Source organism: Bufo bufo, chromosome 7 (genome assembly GCF_905171765.1).
Source record: "Bufo bufo chromosome 7, aBufBuf1.1, whole genome shotgun sequence".
In the NCBI taxonomy this organism is placed as follows: domain Eukaryota; kingdom Metazoa; phylum Chordata; class Amphibia; order Anura; family Bufonidae; genus Bufo; species Bufo bufo.
The window spans coordinates 49600733-49622946 of NC_053395.1; the positions used below are offsets into that span (position 1 = coordinate 49600733).

The 22214-nt window shown below is 45.8% G+C and overlaps 1 protein-coding gene across 1 annotated transcript; it reads left to right on the forward strand.

Moving 5' to 3' along the window:
* The first annotated feature begins 12756 nt into the window (after positions 1 to 12756).
* ITPRIPL2 (ITPRIP like 2) lies at positions 12757 to 15434 on the forward strand. Its single transcript, XM_040440836.1, has one exon. The coding sequence runs from the start codon at positions 13209 to 13211 to the stop codon at positions 14694 to 14696; it is 1488 nt and encodes a 495-aa protein (XP_040296770.1). The 5' UTR covers positions 12757 to 13208; the 3' UTR covers positions 14697 to 15434.
* Positions 15435 to 22214: the final 6780 nt, after the last annotated feature.

Sequence of the window (22214 nt, forward strand, 5' to 3'; positions counted from 1 at the left end):
GAGCTCAGCAGTGTGCTTCCTCCCCTCTCTGTGTCTTCACAGGAGCTCAGCAGTGTGCTTCCTCTCCTCTCTGTGTCTTCACAGGAGCTTAGCAGTGTGCTTCCTCTCCCCTCTGTGTCTTCACAGGAGCTCAGCAGTGTGCTTCCTCTCCTCTCTGTGTCTGTACAGGAGCTCAGTAGTGTGCTTCCTCTCCTCTCTGTGTCTTCACAGGAGCTCAGCAGTGTGCTTCCTCTCCTCTCTGTGTCTGTACAGGAGCTCAGTAGTGTGCTTCCTCTCCTCTCTGTGTCTTCACAGGAGCTCAGCAGTGTGCTTCCTCTCCCCTCTGTGTCTTCACAGGAGCTCAGCAGTGTGCTTCCTCCCCTCTCTGTGTCTTCACAGTAGCTCAGCAGTGTGCTTCCTCCCCTCTCTGTGTCTTCACAGGAGCTCAGCAGTGTGCTTCCTCTCCTCTCTGTGTCTGCACAGGGACTCCCCCTCCTGGCAGGAACCGGGACCAGCCCACTCCTACCAAGAGGGGAGGAACAGGTTAGCCAACCATCTGCCAATCATAGCTTGAGAGAGACCCTGTATAATCCTGGATACATTTCCATTACTATCCAGTGCTCTTATAAATAATACACTATAAAAAAGGACAAAGCCTCAGGTCATGTATGAAACCAGTTAATAATAGACATGTGCATTAAAGAATCATTTTCCTCTGCGATCTCCCAGCGTGAGCTAGTAAACAATAAGTTAAAGCTTCAGGGCCGTGTAGGAAAACATCTGCTGTGCTTGTTACACATGATGAATGGGTTTAGTGTAAGCACAGTCTTCGGAAACAGAGGAGCCATTTATCACTCATTTTTACCCGTTTTATTTGATGAAACCTGCCAAATCTGTAAGATGAGGTGGTATAGTCCATATAAAGTATGCTGCACGTACAGGCAGCATATGGCATGCAATTTATATTTACAGTACTGTGCAAAAGTGTTAGGCAAGCTGCAAAAGAAAAATGCTAGGTTAATGGTTATATTTTATTAATTAACGAAAATTCTAATTGAATAAAGAAAAAAGAAATGTAAATCCAAACAATATTTGATGTGACCGCCCTTTACCTTCAGAACAGCATCAGTTCTTCTAGGTACACTTGCACGCAGTTTTTGGAGGTGGTTCCAACTAGCCACAGATCTTCTGTGGATGTAGGCTTGCTCAAATCCTTCTGTCTCTTCATGTAATCCCAGATAAACTCGATGTTGAGGTCAGGACTCCGCAGGGGTCATATCATCACTTCCAGGACTCCTTGTTCTTCTTTACACCGAAGATAGTTCTTAATGACATTGCCTGGATGTTTGGGGGGTCGTTGTCTTGCTGCAGAGTAAATTTGGAGCCAATCAGATGCCCCTTTGATGGTATTGTGTGATGGATAAATATATGCCTGTGGTTCTCAGCAGTGAGGACACCATTCATTCTGACCATGTTGAAGACCCGTTCTTCTACTGTTTCTTTTGGGGACAAAACTGAAGCGTTTTTCTTCCGTTTTTCGAGGTCCTCTGGCGGATCTCAATACCAGAAAGGAAAACGCAGATGTGAAAGTAGCCTTACTCACCTCACTGATCCTCTGTCACTTCCTATCTGACATTTACCGCTTCCCCACAGTCTTCACTTCCTGGTTTCGCCCTAACACGCAGGAGATGCCGGCTGGAGATGCCTGCTCAGCCAATCATTGTGGATCCGGTGGGGACCATGTGTAGCACCTCGAGATTCATCTGTCAATGTCACTGTGTCCTCAGCACAACAAATTCAGGTGAGCAGCTCTCCTATCCGGATCCTTGCTTTTTTCCTTAACTGTCCAGTCTTTGATGTGATCTCCCTTCCATCCTGTGGATAAAATTAAGCTATTCTCCCATTATCATATGAACCTTATATTATATTTATATATTCCAAAAACCGTGCAGAACTAATACATTTCAATGCCCCTCTATGAAATAAGCTAAGAAAGAAAAAACAAGAGTTTGCATGAGTAGTCATTTCTGGCTTTCGTACAAACCAGGGTGTCCATAGCTTCCCATAATAATGGAGGCATCCTCCACTGTGCAAGCGCAGACACAGCCACCATCTTGGGTAGCTATGGACACTGTGGCTTGTTCGCATCTCTACCCAAAAGGGGGAACTGCTTGTGCAGGCTAAGGTATGCCCTATCATTTTTTATGCAATAAAATTTCAGTTTATGGCAATTATGAAATTTATGCAGAAAGCGGACAACCCCTTTAAGACCATGGAATCACTACCCAGCAAGTTACATATCCTTTTTTTTTTTTTTTAGCTCACAACTGGATACCAGCTTTAAGTTTTGTTTATAGGGGTTGTCTCATCTCGTACATTGAGGGCATATCGCTATAATATTACCCCAGTGTCTTATAGGTGCGGGCCCCAACTCTGGGATTCGCACCTATCCTTAGAACGGATTCTGCAAAGTGAATGTAGCGGTGGCCGCGCATGCACAGCCGCCCTCCATTCCTTTCTATGGGAGTGCCGAAAATAGCCGATCGGGTATTTTCAGAAGTCCCACTGACATGATTGGGAAGTGCACAGCGCAAGTGCAGCCACTGCTCCATTCACTTCTATGGGGCTTCTATGGCTCGGATATTTATAGAAAGGAATGGAGGATGGTCGCGCATGCATAGTGCGCCCTCTGTCACTTTGCAGGCTCCATTCTAATGATAAGTGTGGGTCCCAGAGGTTGGACCAACATCTATCAGACATTGGGGGGATATCCTAGTGATGTGACCCCAGTGTCCAAGATAAGACCCCTTTAAAGGGGTTTCCCGGGATTTAAATTTGATTGCTTATCCTCAGCAGTTTTAAGGGGCTGCAGCGCGCCGCCAACCACTGGGACCTCTTCATGCTATACCAGTGATGGCTAACCTCCGGCACTCCAGCTGTGGTGAAACTACGATTCCCAGCATGCTCCATTCATTTCTGTGGAGTTCAGAGAACAGCTAAGGGCTCTTTCACACTTGCGTTATTGTCTTCCGGCATAGAGTTCCGTCGTCGGGGCTCTATGCCGGAAGAATCCTGATCAGGATTATCCTAATGCATTCTGAATGGAGTGAAATCCGTTCAGGATGCATCAGGATGTCTTCAGTTCCGGAACGGAACGTTTTTTGGCCGGAGAAAATACCGCAGCATGCTGCGCTTTTTGCTCCGGCCAAAAATCCGGAACACTTGCCGCAATGCCGGATCCGGAATTAATGCCCATTGAAAGGCATTGATCCGGATCCGGCCTTAAGCTAAACGTCGTTTCGGCGCATTGCCGGATCCGACGTTTAGCTTTTTCTGAATGGTTACCATGGCTGCCGGGATGCTAAAGTCCTGGCTGCCATGGTAAAGTGTAGCGGGGAGCGGGGGAGCAGTATACTTACCGTCCGTGCGGCTCCCCGGGCGCTCCAGAGTGACGTCAGGGCGCCCCAAGCGCATGGATCATGTGATCGCATGGACACGTCATCCATGCGCATGGGGCGCTCTGACGTCATTCTGGAGCGCCCCGGGAGCCGCACGGACTGTAAGTATACTGCTCCCCCGCTCCCCACTACTACTATGGTAACCAGGACTTTAATAGCGTCCTGGGTGCCATAGTAACACTGAACGCATTTTGAAGACGGTTCCGTCTTCAAATGCTTTCAGTACACTTGCGTTTTTCCGGATCCGGAGTGTAATTCCGGCAAGTGGAGTACATGCCGGATCCGGACAACGCAAGTGTGAAAGAGCCCTTAGCAAGTGTACATCTTGGGAGTTGTAGTTTTACCACAGCCGGAGTGCCGGAGGTTAGCCATCACAATGCTATACTAAGGACAGTGCCGTACATTGGGTAGCGGCTGTGCTTGCTATTACAGCCCAGTCCTATTCACTTTCATGGGACTGGACGTCATAAATTCTATACCACCAATTGATATGACATCACCGGCACAGGAAAAGCTTTTGAAACTGGGATTCAGACCCCTGACCCATTAGACATTGATGACTTACCCTGAGGATGGGTCATCAATACTTAAATACCGCACAACCCCTTTAAGTACAGCTTCTGATTTCTTCATTGTATCTATACTAAGTACATACTGTGACAACAGTTTATGCAAATGGAAGAGTATTAAAGGGCTTGTCCAGTATAAATGGGGGGGGGGGGTTTGTTTAAAACACAACAGCTCTCAAGCTGGAATATAAAAATATTCTACATTTTTCAAAACCAGCACCTGGATCTGAATACTTTCTTGTGATTTAATATAGTCGCTGATTTATTCATTGAAATCTATCTGTATAGCGCCACCTGCTGCTTTCTTTTTCTAATTCTTCTGTCCTTCTCACTGAGATGATGTTCTGCTCACGTGCTCAGTTTCATACTTCAACTGCCATCAACTACAGTAGAAAGGAAACGCTCCCTGAGAAAGTGCACGCCCCTGAGCTGCAGCATAAAGTGCACGCCCCCTGAGCTGCAGCATAAAGTGCACGCCCCCTGAGATGCAGCATAAAGTGCACGCCCCCTGAGATGCAGCATAAAGTGCACGCCCCCTGAGATGCAGCATAAAGTGCACGCCCCCTGAGATGCAACATAAAGTGCACGCCCCCTGAGATGCAGCATAAAATGAACGCCCCCTGAGATGCAGCATAAAGGATACCCCCTGAGCTGCCAGCTTGAAATACATCCAGCAGAGCAATTTGAGCTCTCTGGATCTATGTGAGCTTCTAGCTTTGTTAGAAAGAGAGTCATGTACTATATGATATTGCATTTTCATTTTTTTACATTACCGTAATCACGGGATAACCCCTTTAACAGGTGAGTAAGGGGTCTTATTTTTTAACACCTTCCTGTCTGTGCCTGTAGTTTACTACATGAGTAACACAATTACACACACTTGGAAGGAATGATCAGGCTCGATATCCCATTCCTCATGCACAGACTTAACCACAAGTTATTTCATTAAAATAGATTTTTCATATGTGGAAGACATGATTCATGTTATTGGAAGAGACAATTCCCTAATAGTAATATAGACTTTTCATTTTTGGAATTACTGGGCATAATAAAACATGTCCCCGAGGAGCACAAATTCTCCTGATAATAATAATGGTCTATTAAATATGGACAATGTCCTGTCCGCGGGGAGTGCCAGCATCGATGCGGCTACAAGATATTACATGGTATCAGTCTCAGCATGAAATGCATTGTGTTCTCACATGTCCTCATATTTCGTCTTCAAAAGAAAGAGATTTTACCGCCCTGTCCTTAAGAAGCTCTGTCTGCACAATCCAGCTTATGTCCGACCAGTGCATAATATCTGCAGTGATTATACAGTGTGTCTGGACCATTTAGAGGGGTTGTAAAGCTAGAGTTAAAGAAGCACTTCTACGAAAAATTTGTATTCCCTAACCTGTTAGAAAAGTCCATGATGTGAATTGTAGTGAAGGTAATCTTCTTACCAGTGACTGTATTTGTGAGTTGTAACCTCCCTTCTGATCCTCAGCTGTGTCATGTGACCAACACTCTGCTCTCCAACTGACACAGGACAGGAAGTCAGTTACTTCTCTATTCATCCCTTCTGATCCTCAGCTGTGTCATGTGACCAACACTCTGATTTCAAACTGACACAGGACAGGAAGTCAGTTACTTCTCTATTCATCCCTTCTGATCCTCAGCTATGTCATGTGACCAACACTCTGCTCTCCAACTGACACAGGACAGGAAGTCAGTTACTTCTCTATTCATCCCTTCTGATCCTCAGCTGTGTCATGTGACCAACACTCTGATTTCAAACTGACACAGGACAGGAAGTCAGTTACTTCTCTATTCATCCCTTCTGATCCTCAGCTGTGTCATGTGACCAACACTCTGATTTCAAACTGACACAGGACAGGAAGTCAGTTACTTCTCTATTCATCCCTTCTGATCCTCAGCTATGTCATGTGACCAACACTCTGCTCTCCAACTGACACAAGACAGGAAGTCAGTTACTTTTCTATTCATCCCTTCTGATCCTCAGCTGTGTCCTGAAACCAACACTCTGATTTCAAACTGACACAGGACAGGAAGTCAGATACTTCTTTGTTCATTCCCATGAGACTGTCATTGAGGCTCCCATAGAAATATATAGAGAAACTGGCTTTCTGTCCACACATGGGATGTTATTGTGTTATTTGGAGAGTCAGATTGCTGGTCACATGACACAGCTGAGGATCAGAAGGGAGGTGATAACTCACAAATACAGTCAGTTGTGAGAAGATTACCTTCACTGCAGTTTACATCATGCACCTCTCTAACACGTGAGAGATTTCAAATTTTTTTGTGGGAGTGCTTCTTTAAGGTTTTTTTTTATCTATGGGGCAGAGAGAGTTAAAAAAGAAGCCTTACTCACCTCACTGATCCTCTGTCACTTCCTATCTGACACTTACCGGTTCCCCAGAGTCTTCGCTTCCTGCCTGACACGCAGGCAATGCTTACTCAGCCAATGACTCGCCTCAGCCACTGATTGGCTAAGCAGGCATTTCCGGGCTTTTCCCGCATGTTGAGTCAGGACCGGAAAGTGGATTGGGGACCATCTGGAACATCAGTTAAAATGCCAGCGGTGGGGATCATTGTGCACAGTAATACTTCTTCTACCCCATGTAAAAAAAATGTAATCCCGCCAAACCACCACTTCAAGGATACCTGCGCATAAGTGAACAGAAATTCTGTGCAGTTCTTAGTGCGGAATTCTGTGCGTTACCGATTTGATGTGGTTTTTCTGAAGATCTCAGCCTTTCATTAAAAATTGGTGAACTCTGTATAAACAGTTGACATGCTGCAGTAGTTCATTATCCACACAGCAGGTCAATTTCAGCATCGAAGAAAAAAGCAAAGTGTATGATTAGTCTAATCTACACTTTGCCGGTACGTTGCGGTTTTTCTGTACGAAAATCCAAGCAGAAAAAAACGTTCATAATCCGCAATGTGTGTAGGTAGCCTAAGCATCCCATCTAGCTGCCCGTGCACATATCATATCTGTCAGATGATGGCTATTCCTCCAGACCCCCATACACATGCACACTTGGCTCGGCCAAGTATGCATGTGTTTTCAATAGGGAGAGGGAAATAAGTCACTGCCAAACTCTACTGACAGCTGCTGATCCGTCAGAAGAACAGAAAGCAACATAAAAAAAAACGGATCCTGTACTTTAGGCATCCATTATGCTCAGTCATGCGCATTTTGCATCAATTTCCGTTATTTTAGACAGAAAAAAAATACTTTTTTTCCCGTCTAAAATAACGGATCTCTGACAGAAATGGTTAAAACGCACTTGCATAACTGAGCATAACGGATGCTTAAAATACAGGATTCGTGTTTTTTTTTGTTTTCTGTTCTTCTGATGGATCAGAAGAATGGAAAATGAAACTGTGATGTGAATGCAGCCAAACACTGAAGGTATGTGCCCGCCTTATAGTGCCCGTGGGGATTAGTGCCCCCTCAGCTGCTCTAATGTCTTTTATGCGAATGTTGCCTGCGACTAGGAAATAACAAGGTATCAAATATCTTCCAGAAACGGCTTCTATACCAATATCCTGATATACGTCCATTGTGAAATACAAAGCTTCAGCTGCAGAACTGCACATTTTTGGGCCTGCCACCACATCCAAACTGCTGAGCTGCAATACCAGACACAACCTATAGGAAAGAGTGGCGCTGTCTTCCTTAAAGCGGTTGTCATGGGAAAAATATTCTACATTTTTCAAACCAGCACCTGGATCTGAATACTTTTGTAAGTGCATGTCATTAAGGGCTCATGCACACAACCGTATGTATTTTGCGGTCCACAAAAAACGGATCCGCAAAAAAATACGGATGGCGTCCGTGTGCATTCCGTATTTTGCAGAACAGAACAGCTGGCCCCTAATAGAACAGTCCTATCCTTGTCCGTGATGCGGACAATATTAGGACATTTTCAATTTTTTGGCGGAACAGACATAAGGAAACGCAATGCACACGGAGTAACTTAAGTTTTTTTTTTTCCAGACCCATTGAAATGAATGGTTCCGTATACTGTCCGCAAGAAAAACGGAACGGACACGGAAAGAAAATACGTTTGTGTGCGTGAGCTGTAAAATGTAGCATAGCCTCTGGGTTATTCACTGAAATCTATCTGTACAGCGCCACCTGCTGTTTGTTCTTCTTCTTATTTTTCTGTCCCGCTCACTGAGATGGAAGCACACGCTCAGTTCTATTCTTCAGCTGCAGCAGAAAGGACATGCCCCCTGAGATAGTGCAGGCCCCCTAGGCTGCCAGCTTGAAATAAATCTGTGGCAATGAATGAGGAGATCTCTGGATCCATAGGAGGTACAGGGCTGGTTCTAGCTGTGTTAGAAAGAGACCATGTATTATATGATTTCGGATTTTAATTTTTTACATTAAAGGGGTTATCGAAGATCTATAATGCCCTGACCCCTCACAGAGGTTATACTTACCTCGCTCCCCAGCACCCGCGTCACTTCTGATGCCGCCACTGCATCTCCCCGTCACGTGGATGAAAACATTTTGTGTTGGCGCAGCCACCAATAGCAGGGAACAAGCCTCCCTACCATCGCGGGTGACGCTAGGGAGGCTCGTTCCTGTCGCGGCCTGCTATTGGCTGCCTTCCCCACGAAGCAATGCCAGTGCCGGGGAGCGAGGTAAGTACAACCTCTGTGAGGGGCCCGGGCGTATGGGGAGGCATTATAGATTTTGCACAACCCCTTTAATTGTTGGATAACCCCTTTAAATGAACTGCAATATCGGTACTTGGGGATGGCCTTTTGCCAATAGTTTAGTGCAAATGAGGCAATTGTAAGTTTAGTTGATCACTGTTTTGGGTGCAAGGAGCAGAACGGACCAGTTGGACTGGTTCATCAAGTCAAACAGATGGAGAAAAGTCACTTGCATGCTAGATGCCCATTAAACAATGGCTACGCAATAAAAAGCTGACTTTGTATTTACAAGAAACAAATGACTTTTGACTTTTAGTGACTGGCCTCCTTATCCATGAGCTGGCAGAATGCAGCAGGGCTATCTGTTGTGACTAGCCTTATCACAGCTATGTCCGCATCAGCGGCAGGCTGGCAATATTAGGCCTCTTTCACACTACCGTTTTTTTTTTATCCGTTTTTTCTGTTCCGTATACGGAACTATTCATTTTAATGGTTCCGCAAAAAAAACTGAATGTACTCCGTATGCATTCCGTTTCCGTATTTCCGTTCAGTTGAAAGATAGAACATGTCCTATTATTGCCCGCAAATCACGTTTCGTGGCTCCATTCAAGTCAATGGGTCCGCAAAATAAAACGGAACACATACGGAAATGCATCCGTATGTTTTCCGTGTCTGTTACGTTGTTTCTGAACCATCTATTGAAAATGCTATGCCCAGACCAATTTTTTTCTATGTAATTACTGTACACTGTATATGCCATACGGAAGAACGAAACAACGGATCGGTGAAAAACGGACCGCAAAACACTGAAATAGCCATACGGTAGTGTGAAAGAGGCCTTAATCTGTGACAACAGTCATTTATCCCAGCTCACACATTGGGGGTAACGGGGAGAGGCCTCCAAATACTGTAGGTATTGTCTGCGCTCTCTGTAAATGGCCATAAACATGAAAACGCTTCTTCAGCCGACATCTATACACATGCATGACTTGGCTGAGCATGCACATGTAGAGAATGGGGAGAGGAGAGAAAATCGCTAGCAGACACTTCCTGGGAGCAAAAGGATCGGGCAGTGGATATCCTCCACTGCCTCGGAAAAGTTGTGAGGCCCCCATGCACATTAGGCTACATTCACGCTAGCGATTATGCTGGATCCGTTATGAACGGACCCGATTGTATTATCTTTAACATTGCCATGACGGATCCGTCATGAACTCCTTTGAAAGTCAATGGGGGACGGATCCGTTTTCTAGTTAAAACGGATCCGTCCCCATTGACTTGCATTGTGGGTCATGACGTAACCGTCTTGCTCCACATCCCATGACGGAAAGAAAACCGCAGCACGCTGCTCTCCGGTACGAGAATGCAACCAAACGGAACGGAATGCATTATGGAGCATTTCGTTACGTTTTGTCCCCATTGAATAGAAACGCTAGTGTGAAAGTAGCCTTAGATGGTTGTTAGATTCCACTGAAATTGGCGGTTCTGCCGACATGAATCGAATGTGTATGGCTAACGTTAGGCTCAGTCCACATGGACGTCAGGAAATTCGTCTTTTGTGCAGGTTCCATCATAGGAGCAGAAAAACAGAATTCAAGCTGTGAAGGATTTGTCACCAACTCAATAAACCCCCTGACTGAGGCCTTTTTCACACGTCCGTGTCCGTGACAAGATGGTCCGTGGCAGAGGTGTAGCTATAGTGGAACTCAGAAGGGGCCCGTCCTGGAGGAGACGTCATCGTCAGGTCCCCTCAACAGTATTATACAATATAGTATGTCAGTGACTGTACATACCGCCACATAACTTACAGTATATACGTGTAGGAAACACATGCCGGACCTGGTCGGATAGATCTATCTTGACCAAAAGTGAGGTTAGGATGGGAGGAGGGGGCTGTTCAAAAATTTGCTGTGGGTTTATAGTTGGTTCTAGTTATGCCACTATGAAGGATCCATGTGTGGTCTGTGCGTCCGTCTTTTTCCCGCTGTGTGTCATCCGTATTCCACAGACACTGGTAGGCCGAAAATGAGTTGCAGAGCTTCTCCTACCAATGGTCTGTGAAAACCACGGACCAAACATGAATGGCGTCTGTGTTGTGTCCATGGTTTTCACTTACCCATAGACTATAATGTGCGCAAGGAATCCATAATCACGGACAAAAAAAGGGCAAGCATCTGTGGTGTCAGCACGGACTGCGAAAAACCACTGATGTGTGAGTACACACATTAAAGTCCATGGATACGTGAGTGGTCCGTGGTGACCATGGACAGCACACGTCTGTGATTCCCCGACATGTGAAGGAGTCCATCAGGTTCCATTATGATGCAGACAAAACAGAGCGCTGCACGCTGGGAGTTTTTTTTTTGCAAATATGACAGAATCTGCAATGGAGGCTCCAATGCAGGTGTGAACAGAGCCTTCAAAGGCCAAGAAAGCCACTCATGTGGGCTGAAGCTATTGAGGGCGCAGAAGTACCTGTCACACATGGGCTCTGGTGCTTTACGGGACCCGAAGGCCTTTCTGCCACATTAGAAGACACCAGTATTGTAAATGGCACATGGCGGAAGGAGACAGTGTACAGAATTTGCAATGGGGACCCAAAGGTTTCAAGTTATGCCCCTGCCACTAATAATTCAAGGCATTGAACTGGGGAGGGGGGGATTCTACATCTACACACATCCAAAATCAAGGGCAAATGGTCCAAACATACTAACGTCAGTGTCATGTTATTTCCCCTTAAAAGACAGACAAACCATCCAAGGGCCGAAGGGCATGAACGTGTGTGGCCCCTGCCTGTATTGCGGCTCGCGGGCCCGCAATATACAGGCACTGGCCGTGTGCACTCCGTATCACTTGAATGTTATATTTTCTGTGGTGCAGACTGAATCTTGCGGATCGCGGACCCATCCGCAAATGGCAGCCACACGGCCGGTGCCCGTGCATTGTGGACCGCTATTTGCATTCCGCAGCACGGGGCGCACACATTCGTATGCACGAGCCCTAGTCGTGTGAGTTAGCTTACAAGAAGCTGTTTTGCGGGCATCAAAGGTCTACTTGGGGATTACTCCTGATGTAGACTATACTTATAATGTAAGTCAAAAACAGATGTGAACAGAGCCTTACATACGGTACATCCATGTTCCCTGACACTTCATCGACAATTACACTAAAGGGGTTTCCAGTCCTTTTGGAAGCCTCTTTTGGTGATCTAATAGAACCAGGGGTTGCAAATAAATACTCTAATATGCGACCATCGGAATTGAGCCTTGTAGCCACAGGATGTCATCTGCTGTCCGCATCTATGCTGCAAGTTATAGAACATGTCCTATTCTTGTCCATTTTGTGGTAAAAAAAAAAGCATTTCTACATTAGGGGGCCGAGAAAAAGTGAGGGATGCACACAGCCACTATTCCACCCTAGTTGAATTTTTTTTCCCAGCTACCCACTACATCGTCTGCAATATTTAAAAGTTGCCATCAGAAAGTACAACTTGTCCGGCAAAAAAAACAAGCCCAGGCGGAAAAATAAAAAATGTTGAGGCTTCAGAAAAACAAAAACGGAGAGTCGCTGCATCAGGAAGGGGTTAAAAGGGTTCTCTGGGATTTTAATATTGATAACCTATCCTCAGGACAGCTCATCAATATCAGATCGGCGGGGGTCCGACACCCAGCACTCGGCTGTATGAAGGGAAGGCGCGTGCAGTGCACGCGTGCCGTCTCCTGTTTCGCCATAGACACAGCAGCAGCGAGCAGGAAAAGAGACGGGAGACGGCATGTTTACACGGCGCGCGCCTTCCCTTCTTACAGTTGATCGGTGGGGGTGCCCGGTGTCGGACCCCCGCTGATGTGATACTGATGACCTATCCTGAGGATATTAAAAGCCCGGAACAGTCTCCCGTCTCAGTAATTCCAAGCACAAAGAAGCCATGGCGTTAGGGAGCTGCCAGTTAAGCCATTGCCTAGCAGCTTCAAACTGGAAGAATTGCAGAAGTTATTCGCCAAGAGTTAACTTTCCAGTAAACACAGCTGAAGGTCTCCAGGGCTGGAAATAGAGGAGGGTATTTACAGTACAAATATCTTTTGCAAGGAAAGGGGGGGGAATCATTTTTTTTTAAGGACTGAAGAAGTATCTGCATTTTGGCTTCAACTCCAGCCACAAACATCCTGTTCCTTTAAGAAGACTCAGCAGCAGCACTCCTCAGTAGAGCTGAGCAGGAAGTGGTGAGGTCTGGCCGGCTCCTGAGGGGTTAATGCCTGCTCCAGTAGTGCAGCGTGGCACTGCTCGGAGGTCAGTGCGGCAGTGCCCCTCTGGTACCCGTGCACACTGGCATTTCCTGATGAGCTCACAGAAAGTAGGAGCAGGCATCCTCCCACCAGTCCCTTCTCGGAAGAGGAAGTTTCTGAATAACGGTCAGAGCCCCAGAAGAAGCCGGGAGAAGAAGACTGCAGGAATCTGGAAGTTGTGGGAGATGTGCCCCAGCAGATGATAGGATGACCTCCACCTCCTCCTTCTCCTCGGCAGGATGACAGCCTATTCACTAAATCTTAAGGTGTTCTGGCTGCTGGTGATCATCTTGTTGACAGGCGTCTGCTGCATGTTCCTTGCCCTCAGAAGAAGCAGTCATGAGGATGATGGGGGTTGTCAGGAGCAATCCCTCAGCAGTTTGCAACTTCTCTTCAAGTTGGGCTTGGTGATCCTGGTGTGCTATGTGGTCTTCAGATTCTGCAACTACCCCCAACCCAAGAATCACCACCTAAATTTCCATCATCGTCAGCAGCAGCAGCTCAGGAGGAATCTCCTGGAAACCTTCTATGAACAGCACATCAAGCTTTCTCCACATGTTCTTGGCCACAGCAAAGCACATGTCAGCCAGATAGTGGGCGAGCTCATCAAAGTGGGCAAAGCCAAGCAGCATGATGGCGGCGTCATCTTCAGAGGGGACTACCTACAGATTGGAAGTGCCTATGAGCAACATAAGATCAACAGCCCGGACTGCTTTGACATCTTGGTGCCTCTAAAAATGCCACAGAGTCTGAAGCTGGAGCCTGTTTTTGCACAGGTTGGTAAAAAAGAGTTCATGCCCATGCTTGGTGGGTCTGTACTATGTGGGGTGGCGGCGCCCAAAAAGTCTGAGTGGGTTAAAACGTTTAAGCAGTTCAACGATTGCTTTTGCCTGGAGGTAGACCGCCGACACCAGCTGTCCGCCAGCCTCATCCTCAAGTGGTTCCATTGGAAGATCCAAAGGTGTCTCAATGTCATCAGGTATCAGTTTGAGGAGAGATGTCACATTACGCTTACGGTGTGCGACAATAAACTCATTTTGAAAATTCTCCCCAGGTCTGATTATGTCTGCTGCCACATCTCCATGTCCGTACGACTTATCCCTGCCTTTCATCTGGGGGACTCTGTGTACGTCACTGCCCAACCTTGGGGCAGTTCGTCCCACCAGGACAACTTAAATCTGGATCCATATTGGGGGATAAACTTTTCAAAATATGAGCAGAAGTACCTGACCTGGTTCAAGGACCAGGCCCCTTCCAACTCGTGTCACCTGAAGTGCCTACAGATTATGAAGAGCCTGAGGGACCTGAGCAGCAAGACCTTCCAGCCTTCCTTCACCTGTCAGTGGAGATCCATCTTCTGCTCCTACAACTTGAAAACGACACTTTTCTACCTTTTGCTTCAGATTCCTTTCGAAAAGTGGGATGACTCACTCCTCATGGAGAGGATAGCCGACATTTTCATGTTCTGGAAGGAATGTTTGCAAAAGGAGGCACTTATGCATTTCTTCCTAGGTAACAGCACCCTTCCTAATTTCATCACGTTGCCAAAAATGTTCAAGGAAGCCCAGCCTGTAAACCTGCTGGAGGGTTACGGGCCCGAGTTGTTGGACCGGGCCTGTTTCCAGCTACTTAACTTGTGGGTTCAAATGCCTCGGATACTTCGCATGAGTTCCCCTCCGAGGAACTTTATCAGGGAAGCATTAAGGTGCAAACACACAACTCTCTGAGTGGTGATACAATGACATAGGGCTTTATTGCACCCATGTGGCATTGGGAATCTTAGCAGGGTTCATTTGGCAAATTCTAGGCAATGCAGAAAATGTATTCGTAATGGTGTGAGGCGCCTCAATTTAGCGAAATCCTTGTGCATACTTGTGCTATTACATCATTTTGCTTCATGCCAAAGAAACTAATCTCAGTATTTGCACACTTGTTATACTTTGTATCTTGTTTTTTTATTTATTTTTTTCATTTTGAGTCAGCCTTTCAGTATTACTGCAGCAATTTTTTGTTTTATTTTTTTTTGCTTTGAGAGTCCAGAATACCGGTACTGTATGTCTTTTATGACTACCCAATTATAATGTGTGTAAGTACTGGAATAGATGTTTTTGCAGTCCTTGCATTGGGTCTGTAGGGACTGTACGACTGCAAGTGACCTAATGTATTCCATTCAACAGCAGCGCTCTCGCATCAGGGGTGTTGTCCTGGATGGTTGCAGGTCCCCATGGTGCTCAGTGTCACAGGTCACCATCCTATTCTATGTCATAGAGGCAAAGTGGATAATGCAGAATCGGTGTAGAATTTATGTAGCACATGGTGGCGACTCTCTGACTCTGGTCCTGGTCCTTATCTTCTTCTCAGCACCATTCACACGTCCGCAATTCTGTTCCGCATTTTGCGGAACGGAATTGCGGACCCATTCATTTCTATGGGGCCGCACGATGTGCTGGCCGGATCCGGAATTGCCGACCTGCCAATTCCGGGTCCGCAATTCCGTTCCCGAAAAAAATAGAACATGTCCTATTCTTGTCCGCAATAGGCATTTTTTATTAAGTGCCGGCGATGTGCCGTCCGCAAAATGCGGAACGCACATTGCCAGTGTCTGTGTTTTGCGGATCCGTGAGTCCACAAAATACTTACAGACGTGTGAATGGACCCTCTCATGCACACGACCGTTGTTGTTTTGCGGTCCGTTTTTTATGGATCTGTTCCGTATCCGAGTTTTTTTCCCCTCTGATTTAAGTTCTCTTCCGTTCCGTTATTGCACAAAACATATCCGTATGGTTTCCGTATTTGATCCGTTTTTTTTGCAGATCGGAAACAGTAACTTATTAATCACCAAACACATGAGCAATATGGGGGCTGGGCATAGCTTTCCTACAGTATGGATCCGCAAAACACGGATGACATACGGACGTGTTCCGTATTTTTTGCGGACCCATTGACTTGAATGGTGGCTCGGACCGTGATTTGTGGACAATAATAGGACATGCACTACTTTTTTGCAGAACGGAAATACGGAAACGAAATGCACACGGAGTAACTTCCGTTGTTTTTGCGGACCCATTGAAGTGAATGGTTCCGCATATGGTCCACAAAAAAAAAACGGAAGCGGAAAGAAAATACGTTTGTGTGCATGAGCCCTAAAAAAAGACTTCTGTGTACGAGGCGTTGCGTCGTGTCATTGCGGTGACTAAATGCTTGATGGATTTTGCATTATCCATTATGTGTGCGGTCCCTTTGTCTCCATACAATAGTAACAAAGTGACTTCTACCAGAATAGACAGGCTGGTTAGGGTGCTTTTTCCAATGGCGACTCTTCTCACAGAACCTTTGTATGTCTTTTGGTAGGCTTAAATTGATGCAAAGCAGAGGTCAGCAACCTCCGGCACTCCAGCTGTGTGCATGCTGGGAGTTGTAGTTGCCGAAGGTTGCTGATCCCTGATCTAAAGCAATACAGAGAGAAGAGCCGCATGATTTTCATGACAATCTTAAATTTTCTTAAAGGGATTTTCCAGAAGTAATATATTGATGGCCTATCCTCAGGATAGGTCATCAATATGATATCGGTGGAGGTCCGACTCCCAGCACCCCTGCCGATCAGCGTCTTGAAGAGGCCAGCATCTTCCTAAGGGCTCATGCACACAAACGTATTTTCTTTCCATGTCCGTTTTTTTTTTTTCAGACCGTATGCGGAACCATTCATTTCAGTGTCTGCAAAAAAAACGGAAGTTACTCTGTGTGCGTTTAGTTTCTGTATGTCCGTTCTGCATTACGGACAAGGATAGTACTGTTCTATTAGGGGCCAGCTGTTCCGTTCCACAAAATAAGGAATGCACAAGGATGTCATCCGTTTTTTGTTTTTTTTGCGAACCGCAAAATACATACGCTCGTGTGCATGAGCCCTAAGCCAGTGATTTCACGTTTATTAGTCACATGGCCTATATGGAGCTCAGTCCCATTCAGCTGAATGGGCCTGGGCTGCAATACCAAGCACATCCACTATACAATGTACGGCGCTGTGCTTTTTATGCTGTGAGGAGCAGTGCACAGCAGCCTCTTCAAACAGCTGATTGTCGGCCCCCCACCGATCAGATATTGATGACCTATCCTGAGGATAGGTCATCAATATTCTACTGTCAGAAAACCCTTTTAAAGATATCCATTTTGTCAGAAAATAAGCTTATCACAGGGAACTCCAGTGCTTGGACCTCCAACGATCAGTCATAATCTGTGGGGAAGTATACAATTCCTTTGCAGCGCCACCACAGGGTAAAAGCAGGGGTGCACCTAGCACTGAGGCGAAAACTGAAACGGCGCCCCTCCCTCCACAATGCCAATTTCTTCACCTAACTGCTTCCCTTCAGCCCATGGACCTTTGGCTGCCCCTCTCTTGCCCCTACCTGGTGCTGCCCGAGGCGATCGCCTCACCTGGCCTCTTTGGTGGTGCACCCCTGGGTAAAAGAAGCATTACATAGTTCTATGTAAATGAATGGGCTGTTCCTAGTGCATGGACAGCCTGAGTCCTCCAAAGCAAAAGATGCTCTTTGTAGTTGGAGGAAGGTGTCAAATAAGGTACTGTCTCTGTTAACCGTTCTTATGGTTTTCTTCTCCGTTTCAGAGATCCGGCTGGGCCTCATTACAGTCAATGGGGATCAAGCGGTGAAGTAGAGGATCCTGTGAGATCCAGCAGGCTGCTGTATGCTGGAACAGCCTGCCGGATCTCAAAATGGAGATGTGAACGAAGCCTATCACACATAGTAGGGGTTTTTTGTAGTGTTTTTGCCAGTTTTTACATTTTTAGAAATTTATTTACATTTATTGAAAAAAACACTACCTCTGGCTGTAAGTATGCGAATTATGAAATGCAGTACAAAAATGTTTCGTTTTTTTGTAATGGTGCTTTTCTCCCCAAAGCCATTGTAAAAATGCCATTAAAACACTGACTCGTCGATATCTTTGGTACAACAATGTCAGAAAAATATATACCAGTATATAAAAAAAACATCATAGATGGACTTGATGGACTTACAGTATGTCTTTTTTCAACCATATTAAAGGGGTTGTCCCGGTTCAGAGCTGAACCCGGACATACCTCCATTTTCACCCAGGCAGCCCCCCTGACTTGAGCATTGGAGCAGTTAATGCTCCGATGCTCTCCTTTGCCCTGTACCGGGGCTCTCCATGGGGCTGCCAGGAAGCCCAGTGATGTCACCGGCACTGATGGGCGGGCTTTAGCGCTGCCCTAGCCAATAAAACATCTAGGGCAGCGCTAAAGTACACCCATCTGAGCCGGTGACGTCACTGAACACACTGCCGGGCGGAAGCTTCCACCCAGCAATGTGTTATTGAAAACAAAAGAGCCCGTGCCCTGCGCGATCTAGCACAGGGCAAGGGAGCACATCGGAGCATGAGATGCTCCGGTGCCAACATCAGGGGGCTGCCTGGGTGAAAATAAGGGTATGTCCGGGTTCAGCTCTGAACCCGGACAACCCCTTTAACTATGTAACCATTGGGTGGTTATGCTGCAATTTAAAAAGAGAAAAAAAATGCATGGACCGCAATTGATGGAAAACACCATTACTAAAAACTACAGGTTTGCAGTGTGTTTCATAATTCCCATAGGTTTAAAAATGAAGATCTTGGCAAAAACATCACAAAAAAAAACGTGTAAAACCAGCCTTAGGGCTCATGCACGTGAACGTATTTTTGGTCCGCATCCGATCTGAAAAAAAATGCAGATCAGATGCGGACCATTCACTTCAGTGGGGCTGCAAAAGCCGCAGGCAGCCTACCCGTGTGCTGTCCACTTCCGTATGTCTGTTCCGTGGTCCCGCAAAAAAAAAAATAGAACATGTCCTATTCGTTTCTGTTTTACGGACAAGGATAGGGCAGTTCTATAGAGGACAGGACGTTCTGATGTGGAACACACATGGCCAGTGTCTGTGGTTCGCGGATCCGCAATTTACAGACGGCAAAAACTGCAACGGCCGTGTGCGTGAGCCCTTAAAGGGGTTTTCTGAGATTTTTAAAAAGATAGCCTAGAGCAGAGGGCTGTGTAAAATGAATAAAAAAAACAACCTGTGCTCACCTTTAAATGTCCCACCAGTCCCCGCAGGTCCTGCAGCAGTCATGTGCCATTTATCAGTCACATGTTCGTGTGCAAGACGCCTAACTTTACAGCGGGTCCTCCTAGGGTAAAGGTCTGGGTGGACGGGGCAAACAAATGTATTTTTTCCATTTTGGATACAGAATGAGGCTGGTAGGGTTGTCTTTTCTTTATAGTGCTCTATTTATTTATTTTTTTATTCGATTTTTAACTCAATTATTATTTTCCGCATTCACTAAGCAGGAGCAACTGGACGTGGTACGATGGGTTATTGTGGCTTATTATGGACCATTGTGCGTGCTCCGAGGAGGTCTGCTGCCAGTACCCCACCAGTATTGGCAGCCATAGGCTAGATCACTATACTGCTTTTCCCACGCTGGTTTTTGTAAAGCACTCTCATTGTTTCCGGAGAATAATCGCTCCTGTGTGTGCCGATGTCAGTTTTAAATATTATTATTATTATTCTTTTTTTTTTTTTCTCCATTTTAAAAGTTCTGCAATCATAATTGCTAGTCCAATAGCCATGGCATTGATTCTGACCTGCCAACTCTAAGGGCTCATGCACACGTCCGTTGCTTGGGTCCGTAACCGAGCCGCATTCAGTTCAATGGGGCCGCATAAGATGCGGACAGCGCTCCTTGAAGGGGTTTTCCAAGAGAACAGAATCGTTGACCTATCCTCTGGATTGGTCATGCTTATCATATCGGTAGCGGTCTGAATCCTGGTAGCCCCTGCTGATCAGCTGTCTGAAAGGTGCTCAGGGCTGTGAAGTCCTCACAGCTTACCAAGCACAGCGCCGTACATTGTATAGTGGCTGTGCATGGTATTGCAGCTCAGGCCCATTCGCTTGCATGGGACTGAACTGCACGTAGACCATGTGACCAATTAACGTGACATCACTGGCCTAGGAAGAGAAAAGCGATCAATGGCCTGTTCAAGCAACTCGTCGTGGGGGTGCCGGGAGTCAGACTCCTATCGTTCTGATATTGATGACCTATCCCGAGGATGGGTCATCAATATTCTATTCCTGGAAAACCCCTTTAAATGACCTGCTTTTCTTCTCTTGGCCATACTGTACACTTAAAGAGGTTTTCCAGTTTCTAGATCAGGGATGGCCAACCTGAGGCTCTCCAGATGTTGCAAAACTACAACTCCCAGCATGCCTGGACTGCCAACAGCTATCAGCCTACAGCAGGGCATGGTGGGAATTGTAGTTTTACAACAGCTGGAGAGCCACAGGTTGGCCATGCCTGTTCTAGATATTGATGACCTTCAAGGTTTAACATTTTAAACATATCTCCTCTCCACAGGATGGGGGATAAGAGTCTGGTGGGGATCCGATCGCTGAGAAAATGACACATGGGGTCATAGTTCAGAGGAAAACTATTGATCTGTACATCACGTACAAAATCACCAGCACCAATTTCACCAAAAAATATTAGATATGTATATGATTGCAATGCAATTTATTTGATGGGTCTAGCACTTTAAGAAGAGTTCAGGTCTTTGAAAAACTGCATACTGTACCATTGACCACCAATGGGGCACATGAGTACAGAGTGGTATAGTCCAGCGATGGCTGCCATACTGATGAAATCCACTTTGGCGCAGCACTTTACAATGGCTGTGGCAAAACTGTTATTGACTTGCACTATAAGTATAACCGCCATAGGCCGTAAGGTAGAGAAGAAGCCTGTTTGGTACGCCATGTATTTCACCAGTCTATTAGTACAGTTTGCACTAAACGCTTACAACACTATTGGTCAGTTTGCCTGAATATTTTATTTTTTTAATATTTAAAAAAATAAAAGATTCATGGAGTCGTTTATCAAACCGGTGTAAAGTAGAACTGGCTTGCCCATAGCAACCAATCGGATTCCTCCTTTCATTTTAGACAGCTCCCTTGGAGAATGAAAGGTGGAATCTTATTGGTTGCTATGGGCAACTAAGCCAGTTCTACTTTACACCAGTTTGATAAATGACTCCATAAGAATTGTATTTAAGGGGTCATAGTTGCCAACTAGTCCCGAATTTGCAGGGACTGTACCTAATTTTCAGAGACAATTCTCCTGACCAATTCTGGCTGTCTTAAGCTGGAAATAGATGGGGCATTTGTAAGTCCTTCCCACAAGTGGGTAGTCTCAGTGGGTCTGGGGCGTTCCAAGGACAGGGCTTAAATGTCCCCAGTTTATCAACTACAATGTTGGGGACTTCAGTTCAGATCTGAACATGGTTTATGTAGTTGTGTTTCAAATGTCATTTTCACTGAAATTCAGGGTAGAAAAACATTTTGTCGCATTGTCATAATTCAGTGAAACCTGTCTTGAGACTGGCCTGTTTAGGTCCTAATTACATAGTTGCCAACAGTCCCAAATTTTCAGAGACAAACCTAGCAAATTTGACTTGTCCTGGCCCCGAAAAATGGGTGTGGATTATGTAAACCCCACCCAGAAGTAGGCTTTTAGGCCTTGTTTGGGCGTGACCTTACATGCAGTGAATTTATCGACACAATTGTCGGTAAGGATCAAATTACGTTTAGAGGGTGCAATAGTAGTCTTCAAATGTCCTTCTGAAGTGCCAGTTGGGACGGAGAACATCATCCCACACATATGTAATAGAAATAAATGCTTGGAGAAAACGTGATGTTTCGGTAACAACCAATCAAGTGTTTGATTTATTTATTTTGCTAAAATAATCATCTACAGCGGACATCAGATTGGTTCTATGAACCACCACGGTTGCTTCTAACCGTTCGTTCTGCTTCATTTTTGGTTGGTTGAGGACATCAAGGCCCCATTACACTTTACCTTGTTCCGATCATGGACATTAATGGCATGTGCAGAAGGTATGCAGTCAATGTGTGATGGTTAGTGTCTACCCTTCTCTTATTTGGGGTGGACACTGAGGACTCCATCTCGTTCTCTTCATGGTGGGACGCTGTCCTACCAGACATCTATTTCATGTCCTGTGGATATCCAATAAGTGCATTCGGTTAGAATACCCCTTGGCTGCGGGTAGTGTTGAGGTTCAATTTGGGCAACATTTTTACAAGGCCAGCATTTCATCCTGACATAAAACATGTGTCATGGTCCATGGTACGGCCTAGTACTTGAATGAGGTCAAATCAGACAATTTT